This window comes from Crinia signifera, chromosome 1, assembly GCF_055691185.1.
Source record: "Crinia signifera chromosome 1, ASM5569118v1, whole genome shotgun sequence".
NCBI classification, from domain to species: Eukaryota; Metazoa; Chordata; class Amphibia; order Anura; family Myobatrachidae; genus Crinia; species Crinia signifera.
In genome coordinates, this window is record NC_139217.1 from 224,010,488 (window position 1) to 224,023,990 (window position 13,503).

The 13,503-nt window shown below is 44.1% G+C and overlaps 1 protein-coding gene across 2 annotated transcripts in view; it reads left to right on the forward strand.

The window, feature by feature from the left end:
* The window catches only part of KDM4B (lysine demethylase 4B), a 284,368-nt gene extending 271,085 nt beyond the window's left edge, over positions 1–13,283 (forward strand). For both annotated transcript variants that reach the window (XM_083179332.1, XM_083179333.1), the window contains one exon: positions 11,872–13,283. In XM_083179332.1, coding sequence (XP_083035458.1) covers positions 11,872–12,033 — 162 coding nt within the window. In that variant the 3' untranslated portion in view covers positions 12,034–13,283. The remainder of the gene's footprint in view (positions 1–11,871) is intronic.
* The last annotated feature ends 220 nt before the right edge of the window (positions 13,284–13,503 follow it).

The window sequence follows — 13,503 nt, forward strand, 5'->3', positions numbered from 1 at the left end:
GCGGACGCCGCAGGGAGCCTGAGGACGGTGGCAGGCAGGGAGATGGAAGTCTCCCTGCCTGCCCCTGAACGTATGTGGGGGGGAGGTGGGCTCCCCGGGAGCCAGGCAGCACAGGCTGCCCCCCCGGGAGAGCCAGCAGGGGACCGGGTATTCACTGCACCCGATCGTGCATATGTAATGATCGGGTGCAGTGAATATATGAATATCTAATGAGCGGCTCTCGGCTCCCGGCCCCCTGCTGGCTGCTATGTGTAAAAAATATATATATTTTTTTAATTAAATATATATTCATGTGCTATAAGCACATGAATAAAAATAGCATGCCCCTTCACAGAATAAAATTCCTGATTTTGTGACACCAAATTTAAAACAACTTTATTTTAAAAGTTCACTTTCCACTTCTCCATGAAAAGATGGCGGTTTGTTACACGGCGACACACTGCGAAAATCACTTAGAAAGACGACGAGAAGTACACGTTGAATAGGGTGATTCGCTTTCTGACCCAAAAAAATCACCTTCCAACGCGAAAATAGCCCAAATTTGCCGTGAAACAGGCAAATTATCCTCATTGAATACTGCCCTCAGAGAGACAGGCATTGTCCGTCCGGGATTTCTTAAGCTGAGTTACTACCAGTGCACGTTTTATGCGGTACTTGTGTAGTACCAGGGCACCCACTAAGCTATTTGCTTAGTGGGCTATTCTGCGTAGGGAAATCGCATTATCACGTTTTAGTGCGATGCAATCTTCCTTAGTATTTTATTCAGTGCGATCGCATGTGATTTTATAGGGTGCGATGCCATTAAGTTAACTACACTGCAATGACATTCAATGAGATTTTTAGGCACCCCCCCCACACACACTATCCACGCCACCCCGAAGCGTGGCAAGTGGCGGAACGTGTCCTCCCGAACTTTTCATATCCCCACTATCCACATTGGCATAAAGTTGATTTTATATAGTGTGGCGAGCGCAGCGAGCCACCGAGCCCAAAGCGTGGTGAGCGCAGCGGATTACTTTACATGTATTCCGCTCCCCTCGCGGCCTTGCTGCTCTTCCCACGCTTCGGGCTCGGTGGCTCGCTGCACTCGCCACACTATATACTATCAACTTCGTGGATAGTGGGGGTATGATAAGGTTGGGAGGACGGCGTGGCATGGATAGTTGGGGTGTTTTAGGAGCACATTCACACCGCCATATAATACTTCTGACACAGTAATGACAACATGTGTTAACGATTAACTTTTAAATTTACTTAATAAGGAATAATAAAGATAACACATTAATTAATAACATTTATAAAGAGAAATCAAGTGAAACAACAATTAATTAAGAAAAAAAGAATAAGAATAGAGTCACTATGAAGACACTGCATTTGCCTTCGGCAGCAGCGTCAGATCATGGAGAATGCAGCAAAATGGATTAGTAGCGCCCATAGTCTTTCACATAAATTCCTCCAGGTAAGAATCCATAATTTAGCGGGAGGTGCCTCTTTGGGTCTTTGGTTTCGCCCTTTTTACACACCCCCCACAGCCACTCTATATTCTGTGTGTGAACCCCTGACTCCAGGTCCACAAAGTGATATCGATGGTTCACACACGCGTGCTCATATACGGCCTGCTGAAGCTGCTCCGTGTTGTAGGCCCTCCAACAATCCGAATAGATCATCGATCCAGCAGCTACAATCCCGTTGATGGCAGCCACTGCAGTGACAAAGCAGGCACCAGTCTCCATGCAGATTCCTCCAAAAATCCACTGCTGAGGCACCATCCTTCCCACATGACTTTTGCTCTTCACGAAGAGGCTTTCGTCGACCTCTATGACCATGCTGGGACCACCAATTTGCCTATGGGGCTGGGAAATAAAGTCCATAGTGCATGCCTCCTGTATCAAGCCATTGTACTGCACTGCAGTTTTATTGGACATGTGCAGATATAGATAGAATAGATAAAGCGGACAAGGGTGAGGAAGGGTAAGCGGCACCCTGGGAACCATTGCGTCACTCTGAGGCTCACCTTTTTCCGACAGGCCTTAATGTGGCAGTGCCACATGCTTTCCTTCAGAGATAACCGTATCAGGTGCATATTCACACAGTTTTGCGTGACAGGAAGCAACTGGTGGCGCTGGAAAAAGAGAACAGCCTCCTCCTCTGTGTTTGCAAGGTGAACATGGTGACTGGTTCACCAGAAATCACTGTCACCTCTGTCACGTTCTCAGCTCTCCCTGATGCTGATCACTGTCCGTTTTTCACCTGAGACTGAATCTGACAGGGACTGGGAACACTTATGCAAGTTCTGACTGACTACGCTATTTGCGCAGCCTACGCTTATTCAGAAAGCACAGCTAACCGCCAAACATCCATACCATATTAACTACTGAGATCGCATCGCACGGCACTAAAACGGCCCATGCGATGTAATGCGATTTCCCTATGCTAGCGTATGTATGTTAATTGGGCGCCCTGGTACTACACAAGTACTGAAAGTAATAATATCAATAACAGCAAGAATGGAATGCAGTTTAAACACATAGCAAACATAATAACAAATCCAACTGTAAATCTGTACCCCAAGGAAGGGCCGGAAGAACAGCAGACCCAGGCACTCCCCACACGTAAGGCAGCAAAACATGATGGAGACATAGGAATCCAAAATAAGAAAATTTCATCAGCAGAGGCATAAATATACACAAATTAACAAATACAAAACCTCTAAAAACCCAAACACCCCCCTCACTGTATAACAACCATTTCTATGAAGAAAAAATCATAACCATGAAGTATAGGGGGGAAATTTACTGAGAATACGACTTCCATCGGCCGCATTAATGACAAAATACGAATCGTAAATAGGTAAAATTTACTAATCTGCCCTATTTACAGATTCATATTAGGCCAGTGTATATATGGCCGCTAAATACAAATACGAGTCAGCAGCCTGCACAGATCAGTCAGATTCGTGCAGGCCCCCCACCCACGACCATAACCAAAGAGCAGGTCCTGGTTTTAAAAGAATCAGGGAACAAATGAAATAGTGGTCCCCTGTATTTTTTAAAACCAGCACCAGGCTCAAGGGCTTGTCCTGGTTCCAAAAATACGGGGGACAAAACTACTAGGGGTCCCCCATATTTTGGAAACCAGCACCAGGCAAGGATGAGCAGGGATCCTAGGGAAGTGGGGACCCCCCAATTAAGGGATCCCCCCTCCAGAATTTACCCGCCCAGACTGAAGCCTGGGGCTGTCTCCGGTGCCCCTGGGCTGTGGACACCGAGCTGATTTTGGTGTAAAAAATAGATAAAACTATTGTGTATTGCTGTGGAACTGAGTACCAGCAAGCCTCCCCGGCATGCAGGGACTTGGAGAACCACAAGTCATGGTCATTAAAGGGTCTGCTGGAACTTGTATTTCCACAACAGTACAAATAGTGAAATACTGTACACAAACACCATAAAAGTATAACTTTATTACATACTGAGCCCATACATACATACATATACGTACCTACCTTGACATGTACAGATGGAGCGCCTGCCATTATTGCGGGTCCTGACGATCCTATTGTCAATTGCCAGGACCTGCCATCAGACGAAAGGGGGCACACATGTACGAAATGCTCGTGCTCCCTGTTCCATCTGAGCCCACCACTGCCTGCACACACACACCCCTTCCTAACCCTGCCAGTCTCCCTGAAGCGTAGACTGGCAAGGATTACGCTCCCTGCCGCCCGAGTTACGGGGACGTGCATGCGCGTGAGACACTCATGCATCCCTGTCAGATGGATCGCCTTTCCGCCAGCGGAGTGGATCTGGGGAGACCTGCCGCTGAATGAGAGGTGCTCCATCTGTATCCTCCATCCACTGGTCCTGAAGAAAATCCATATGGGGTACCTGTGGAAGGAATCGCTAGGTGGCCAATAGAGAATTGGGGACTAAAGCCCTCCGGCCGGTACAGTGAAAGAAGCCAAATCTCTAAAAATTTCTTAGTGTCAGAGCCCTCTGCCCTCTTTGGCAGCCCAAGACATTATTACGCCTTAATCTACCCTCCAAATCAGACCGTTTCCACCTTGAGCAGACAGATCAGCCACCATAGCTTTAAGTGGATTTGTAACATCCTCCAGCTCTGAAATACAATGCTCAACCTCTCCCACTCGCTCATAAATCTTTTTCATATATCATATCTAAGGAGAGAAACATCCATCTAAACCTGACCGATCTATCAAGGTATCTATTTGCTCTGAGGCCGAGATGGCAAGTAATATCTGTTGTGTAGAATGCACAGTGTCAGTGTCTAATTAAACAGGATAAGCCCTCTAATATTATTCCCATAATTAGGCTTGAATCCGATGAAATGCTGACAGAAACCCCTAAAATAGTAGCAGATTTCATCTCATATTTCAAGGAAATTTATCAATCCAAATTAAGCTGTAGGGACGAGGAAATAGAGGAATACTTGGGCAAAATTGACATGCCACGGATGTCCCTAGAAGCAAGGGATTATTTAGACTCACCTATAGTCCAGGAGGAAGTGGATTTAGCTATAAAGTCACTTAAGGGCAGCAAAGCGCCTGGGTTGGATGGGATCCCTGGAGAAGTTTATCAGAAATATATAAAAACATTAGGACCACAACTGTTGGAGGTTTTTCAGGACATGCTAGCAGCCCCCCCCCCCCCCCCCCAATGACAGAGGCCACAATAATCGTGATTCCAAAATGTGGTAAAGATCAAACCCGGGTTGATTCATTTAGACCAATCTCGCTCATAACAACAGATGCAAAAATATATGCGAAGATCCTTGCGAATAGACTGAGTCGGGTGATCAGCCAGATTATCCATCCCGATCAGACGGGCTTTATGGCGGGTAAGTCCACCATGATCAACCTGCGTAGGGTCTTCACATATATTCAATGTATAGAGCAGAAGAAAATGGATGCAGTTATAGCCTCTTTTGACGCGCATAAAGCATTTGATTCTGTGGAATGGAAGTTTTTATGGGGGGCATTGAAAGCATTCGGTATAGGAGATGGGTTTATTAATCTAGTTTCCCGGTTATATCAAAACCCAAGTGCTCGGATGTCAATCAATGGCTATACATCCTCTCCATTCCATCGAACCAGAGATACACGGCAGGGGTGTCCTCTTTCCCCTCTGCTGTTTGCAGTGGCGATGGAACCACTGGCGTGTATGCTGAGATATGCCCTGGCTGGGAGAGATTCGGAAGGGGGCATAGGAAACAATCTAGTATCACTGTACGCAGACGACCTCTTGGTTGGGTTGGTGGATCCTCAGAAAAATCTCCCAGTAGTAACTGAGATTGTACGAAGGTATGGGAAATACTCAGGTCTAATTATGAATTGGACAAAATCTCACCTTCTGCTAATAAGTAACAATATTCAAGCTGCAACATATGATAACGTACATCTGCAGAAGGTGGATATGTTTAAATATTTAGGGATCTGGGTTGCTAGGGTGCCACGGGACTTTATTCAAGATAATATTGTGCCATTTATGGAAGAATTAAGGGCTAAATGCCGATGTTGGACTAGGCTCCCCATTTCCCAAATGGGGCGAGTCAGTCTAGTAAAAATGGTTATTCTGCCCAAATATACCTACATAATCCAACAATCTCCAGTGTACATAAGGGACGATTACTTTAGAAAAATAAATAGCATGGTCTCATCCCTAATATGGCGGGATAAGAGGCCTAGAGTTAGGCTGGAAGTTCTCTGCAGGGATAGAGACAAAGGTGGGCTCGCTCTGCCGGATTTCAAGACATATTATATGGTGGCACAGTCGGTCCATTTGTGTTCGTGGATCCGGCATGAGGAAGCGTCTAGGGAACTGATACATCTAATTGAGACAGTGGACCCGGAGTCGACACCCCTGCAGAGACTGATGGTGAAGGGTCTCCCCTGTAAGCTTCCACCAATTATAGTACAGGCCGTTAAAGTTTGGAAATGGGCTAATAAAATTACCAATTTTGAGGGACTTGATCCAGACACTCCTATTTTTTCGATCCAGACAGTAAAGGCCATTAAAGAACAACAGGGGGGGGAGGATCTGGGGTAACTATGGGATATAAACAATGGGACAGTTGTATCAGGGTGGGGTGTTGAAATCCTTTGTCCAACTGCAAACTGACTATGAGGTCCCAAAAGAAATGTTCTTTAGGTTCCTTCAATTACGGAGTGCCCTGAACCAATTTAGTGGGGGCGAACTGGTCGGCATTGAAGAGTCTCCATGTAAAAAACTCATTAAACAATTGGGACAGGGCAAGCGATTAGCCAAAGTATATAATGTCCTACACTCATATGTTCAAACTGAGGAATTGGGGTCTGTACGGGCTAAATGGGTGGATGATATGCCTCAGTTGGATGAGTTAAACTGGAGAGTGGCCTTATCCGTGCATAAATCAGCCACTAACTCAATGCGGGTACAGCAGACACAGTTCAATATTCTGCATAGGATATATATTACCCCAGTGAAGTTAAAAAGATTTAATGGGACAAAATCGGATAAGTGCCCCAAGTGTGGGGAAGGAGAGGCTACATTCTGGCACCTACTGTGGAGGTATCAGGTGGTGGCCAGTTTTTGGGATAGGGTAATCCAAATTATGGCCCATATAGGAATTCCCAGGCGCCAACTAAACGAAATGAATATACTGTTAGGGGTATGGAGGGAGGGTAATAAGTCACATGATATGACGCAAATGGCTAGGAACTTATCCGCCCTAGCAAAAGTAATCCTGGCTAGATATTGGATGGCAGCTAAAGGTCCAGAGGTAGCAGAATGGCTGAACCTAGTAAACTCCACACACGATCATGAAAAAATTGTATATGCTTCGCGGGGGAACCTACAGAGATTTCAAAATATATGGGGATACTGTCACAGCTCAATTTATTATAAGGTGACGAATGGTAATTAAGTAGAAGAAGGTTGAAATGGGGCATTATATTCTATTAAGGGGAGGGGAAGGGAAGAGAAGGGGGAAAAAGAATGAGATGAATAATAAAAAAAAAAACAAAGTTAGAATCACGTGTGAGTAACACTGTATTCAATGTATTAAATAGGAGTCGGGTATAAATAACTAATTTATTCTATGTTTTTCACGCCACGAGAGGTACACAGTATACAATTTCACAAAGATAAATATATTGGGTATACTTATAATAGGGAGGGGTGGGAAGGGAGGGGGGGAGAAATCAGGGGAGGGAGGGGAAGGGAGAAGTGAAAGAGAGTAGGGGGGGGGGAGGAAAAAAAAAAAACACTATGAATTGTAAATTATATATTGGAATATATAGTGCAATAGTATATATAATGCACAAGTGTTAGAAGTCGCACTATATTGAACAACGTTGGGTACACAACTAGATAATGTATGTTTTTTTTTTCTCTATGTATGTAAAAAAAAAAAATCCCCTTTCTTTTGGCACAGTATGCAGATTTTGCACAGTATATAATGCTACATAAGGAATTATAGTAATGTATAATAATAAACAATAAAAATAAAGACAAAAAAAAAAGGGAAAAAGGAGAGATGTAGTTTCTTTTTTCTGCTAGAAATAACTGGCATAGATAACCAGTATAAAGCCAGGTGAATGGTAGGATAAATCATGATAGGGGTGTGAACTGATAGAGGGACTAGTCGTGGTATAATGGGCAGGGGTAGGGTTGGGAGGGTGGAAGCGCAGGAACATGTATGTTATGTAATGTCTTGTTGTGTCGTATAGATAAAAGTATGTTATATTTTATTGAACTTTTTGATATTTGTATTTGTGAATGTATGAAATCATAAATAAAGACTAAATAAAAAAAAAAAAGAATGCACAGTGTCCTCAGGAGGGGTATCCTCTGGAGGCTGAGAGGGTGAAGGGGAGTTGGCCGCCTCTGCTCGCTGATTAGCTGCTTGAGACCCCCCCTGGAGGTTCTTCAAAGATGTCATCTCTGAGTATCTGTAGCCAGTGGTCAGGTGATTACAGCCGCATGCACGGCCACTGACGAGCCGCCCACCAAGCACTTTCCGCAGCTACCCGCGCCGGTCCCAGCGAGTCACAGAGGAGGGCAGGCCAGAAGAAAAAGCTATTCTACATCATGCTGGAGGCACTTAGGCGTGTGTAACACGGCGACATCAGGGACTTGCAAAATGGCACCTGGGAAGAGATATATGCCTGAAATTGACCTGGTATGCTGTGACCTGCTAACCAAAAGAAGAAGATGGCTGCTGGACAGCAGCATCTGACTGAAAAACAGCAAGCTCAGATGCAGATGTTCCATGAGGAGTTAAGAGTTGAGAAAGGAGAGCAGGAGCAAGAGAAACCACTTTACCCCAGCTGATGATATTGAGGAATTTCTGTCCACATTTAAGTGCATGGCCACGCGCCTGGAATGGCCTGCAGAGGAATGGTTTGACAGGCTGGCGCCTTGTTTAATGGGAGGCATAGAGGGCCTACAGATGGAGTAGGTCTCATCCTTGCTGGCGGGCCGCCAGGATGTCCCCTCTGGCGACCCGCCAGCAGCCTCGCCAGCGAATGTACTGAGACGCGCGTGCGTCTCACGCGCGTCTCAGTCTCCGGCGCGACGGAAACCCTGTCCGTCTCCGCCTCAGGGAGACGGACAGTGTTAGGGGGGGTGCGGGCAGGCGGCGGGGACCCCGGGTTACCTCCGGCGGGGACCCGGGGGAACGGATGGAAGCGCCGTCGGAAGGGGACACGCGTGCCTCTAGTGCGCGCACGTCTCCTCGCCATGGCGCTGGCGAGGGATGGCGGCTGGCGACACCAGCGCCATCCCCTGCCAGGATGAGAGCTGCTCCATCTGTATGTGGATATGGCTGTGGATAAGTCACATTCCCACCCTGATCTAAAGAAAGCTATACTTGACAGGATTGGAGTGACAGGCCCCAGCAAAGCCCACGAGTTCCATGATTGGTGGCTTGAGGGCTCTGAGGGCCAGGATTCAACTGGCCAAACTAGCCTGGCTGGCAAGGGACTGGTTGCAGCTGATTAAAAACTCTGCAGTGCAAATTGTAGAGATAGTCACACTAGCCCAGGCTATGCGGTTGTTAGACCGCTTGCTGCAGCAGTATGCCCTCCAGGTTGACCCCCAGATATTTGAGTTACTGGCAGTGGTAATTGAGTGGCACATGACTATTGGAAAGCTGAATAAAGCCAGGTCCGTATACGTGCCAATACCAAAGCCCAGAACTTAGGTCCCAGTGGTTAAACTAAAGGCTCTGCCTTCCATAGTGTGCTTCAAATGTGGCGAGCCTGGTCATGTGTGGCACTACTGCCCAAAACAGGGAGAGCTGATGGATTGCAGTCTGGGCAAAGCGGCTTGGATGATGGTCAGCATGGTGGCTGTGAGGGCCATTCTGATCCGGATATTGGAACAGATAGAGAGCCAAGAGATCTGGGCACTGGTGGATACCAGTAGTGAGCTCACCATTGTCACTGCCAACATGGTCCTGCCTCCGGGCTGGGTGGTGTGTATCCATGGTGATGTCGAGGAAAGCACATGTGTGTACTTACCCCAGACCATACAGGGCCAATCATTAAAGGTGGTAGCTGTGGTGACCTCCAAACCACTGTATCCATTAATCCTGGGCCATGACTTTTCATTGCTGCAGAAACTGATTACTTGCCATGACTCTGACCCTGAGGTACCTTAGAGGCTGACTGTTTGCCAGAGACCAGATACTACCAAAGCTTTGCGTCCGGGAAAGCTGATGTTGCTATCCCTTCCCAGGAAACAGACCCAATGGAACTCTGTTGGGGAGAAGATTTCATTACAGGACTTTGGGCGAGTCCAACGCAATGACCTCAATCTGCTGCAAACCTTTGAGACTGTAAAAATGGTTATTGGTAGGGTAATTAATGCTTTACAATCAGAGGTTGTGCCATATTTTGTATTGAAAATAGATTTTCTTTATCATGTTGCTACTTTACAAGGGAAGGTACTTGTTTAGTTTCACGGCGGCAGCGCACGCCACTCTGTATTTGAATCTTGGCAGCTTGCCAGACTGCCTTACTTCTCTAAGCTACATTATCAGCGTAGTGCATGTTTGAATCCTGGCAGCTAGCCAGCTGCCTTACTTCTGTAATCTACATTATCAGCATCCGTAAACAAGTACCGTGTAGTTAAAATAATAGCCTCCCCAGGGAGGCTATTATTTTAAATAGTCAAAGAAGCCAGTGTGAATACTCTAAATTGTGTCAAAGTCCCCTAGCCAGAAAGCCCTGCAAGCTAGGCAGACAATTGGAGGGGTCCCTACCGGCGGTTGCTTGCCGCTCCTCTTGCTGGTATCAAATAAACTAGTAGTCAGTCTCCTCTTTCAATAAAAAATGGGGTGGTTGAGCTATGTAGTAATATTCAATTGTACATGAATTAAAACATTATTTATTCAGATTAATAAATGCTCAGAAAAATGGATATTAGTGCACATACTCAGCTGAAAAGCGGTTAAAAAATTACCATAAAATATGAATGTACAGAAAAAAGGTGGTTGTATACCTCAAATCACCTCAAATCCAGTAGTGTACTGTCCTCTTTTGGGCCCAAAAGGAAGGTGATCCCAAAGGTGGTGGATGGGCAGTGGGATAGGGTGGATCTACCACTGTATTCTCTCCGCTTATTTTGTATGTAGCGGGGTCGCTCCACAGATGGATTTTGGGAGGTTGAGGATGTTGGGTCCTGGTTTGGCAAAATTAGAGGTGACGTTCCTCCACAAGAATGGTGATGCCTGTCCTGTGATTCCTCACTCCAAGGGGTGATGGTGGTCTCAATGAGTTTTTCAATTCTGAGACAGTGCTGGCAGGCACAAACTGGAGAGGCTGGTGGGTTGTTTAAAAAGCAGCTGGATGGGTGTACCAATTACCAACGCGTTTCGCTCCCCCTGCAGCTTTTTCAAGTCCTTGAAAAAAAAAAGGGACGCCACACCCTTACAAGAAAAAATACAAAATGGGGTGGTTGCGCTGTGTAATAATATTCAATTGTACATGAATTAAAACATTATTATTTATTCAGATTAATAAATGCTCAGAAAAATGGATATTAGTGCACATACTCAGCTGAAAAGCTGTTAAAAATTACCATAAAATATGAATGTACAGAAAAAAGATGCTGCGATAAATTGTGAATGGGAATTCAGTATGGTAGTGTTATATTTTAGTGTGATTGTAGCCTCTCCAATTGTATTTTTTCTGTACAATACAAACTATAAAATAAACAAGTTAATAAGTTAATTTTTTAATAGAGTAGCAGGTCACCGCATAAATTTGTATGCTTTTTTAATACAGGTTGAGTATCCCGTATCCGGGCATCCTGTATCCGAATTATTCCCCCCAAAAAACGTTTTTAGGAATAATTGGAATTTTTATTTTTTATTTTACCTCCTAACCCTTTTTTTTATACTTACCAAGTCCCCCGGCGTCCACGGCAGGCCTTCAGCATCCTCTCCGTCGTCTCCAGCGGTCCCAGGAGTGCGAGTGTGTGCGCACGCTGGTGACATCACCGGCGCGCCTGGGAACTCATGCAATGCACTCCTGGGACCGCTGGAGATGCCGGAGAAGGTGCTGGAAGCCTGCCGTGGATGCCGAGGGACCATCGGGGCACCACCAAGGGGACAGGTAAGTATTTTTTTTTTAATTATTCCAAAATCCGGAAAAATCCCTTATCCAGAATGCTCGTGGTCCCGAGCATTTCGGATAAGGGATACTCAACCTGTATTGCCGATTGTGCACACCTCAGACCAATACTTATTGTATTTATTACAAATATTTTAATGGGACAAGTGCTAAATATAAGGTAAAATGCTCAGCAGCATATTAATCATATATATATTTGTGATTGTTATCTTTATTCTGACACAAGTTTTCTTCTTAAGTCCCTCAGCACTGGTGCTTCCATAGAGGAAACAGAGGATGTACAGACAAACAAGCGCCCACGAACTAATGAAGAGTCCAATAATCAAATGTCTTTAGACCTCAACGAGCCTGCTTCTAAAAACCTCTGCCAGCCCTCTATTTTTACTGACTTTGCAATCTAACTGCCCTGAATATGGAGTTGTTAAAATACTGTTCAAGTGGATTGAAGCGCCTCTCAGAGACCAAGAACTATGGAGAGATATATGTTCTGGATGGAGTCTTTAGGTGCTATCTTGAAACTGCTTATCACATCCTCTCTACTTTTTGAAACTTTCCAAGAACATTTCAAAAATAGCTTTAAAGTTAACATATAGAGAGATCTGACATCTGATTTTTGTAAATGTCTTGTTTTAAAATCTTTGAAGTACAGAACATTTTGAAATCCAGGTTTATTTAAACAGTTTCCCACTGAGTGAATTGCTTATTATGTATGGGACACTTAAATTAAACTGTGCAGTCCTGAATTGTTTACTACCTTTTTCATGGCTGGAATGTACAGTAAGTGTGATAGTGTTCCCCCAACTGGAGGTAGATAAGAATTGTAAATTCTACCTGAATTGTCCTTGTTTAAAAAGTACTAAATGTTATTTGGAGGAATTACGGCTGTATATGCAAAAAAAAAAAAAAAGATCCTAGTGTAATCATGCATGAGATTTCTTTTACTTCCTTTTCTGGGTCACCTCATTTGGGATTTACGAACTAGTGCTTCTGAGTACCCTAATGTACATTGCAAAGTGTGTTCCTCAGGAGTTGTGCAGCCTACTGCATGTTCTCATTTCCATAATTATGAAAGCATACTGTTTATTTGTATCATGATGTTTTATTTTGTGCACTAATCAAGTTTTCCCATTGCTTGATGACAGTTGTATGGTGTATTTTCATGCCCTCCTTTTGTAAGTAATTAAAAACAATCAAAGCACTGGATACCATTTCACTAAAATCTTTTGTGTACATTTGTTATCCTTAAATTGGAATTTATACCTTATTAATGAACAGCTGTAGCATGTATGACCTTCCTACGTATTTGTCAATGTTAACTTCATGTACGGTATCTCCAGTGGTAAGATAATGTGTACCAACTGTTTTTTCTAAGCTTCTACAACAGAGTGTAATAAGTAGGACAATCCTCTTCTCTCACTCTCCATCCAGAAGTTTTTGTTTTTTATTTATTTTTATAAATATCTTGATTCTATCACGTTAAATATGAAGTTCTAAGGTGTCTCTAATTATATTGGCTAATGCTGGCACAATTAAATGATAAGATCAGTTGGTATCTAAAACTGAGGAGAAATGTTTTTGTTTTGTTTTATATTGTGTAAAAGAACTGGGAACAATATCAAATATTTAAACAATAAATTTTCGTTTTCTAGAACGGTTTTCAATTGAGCTTTGTCTGAGATGGATAGACAGGCTCTCCCTGTACTGTGACCACTACTGTGTCATCAGCTTGGTAATTATGTTTTTGTACAGGAGTGATCTACCCTCATTTTCTATTTGGGGACGAGAGAAAGTCAGACTACCATCTAAAACACTCTCTCTTTTAAAAGGTTATACTTAAGATATGAAAAAAGAAGTCAATCTGTAAATAAGCA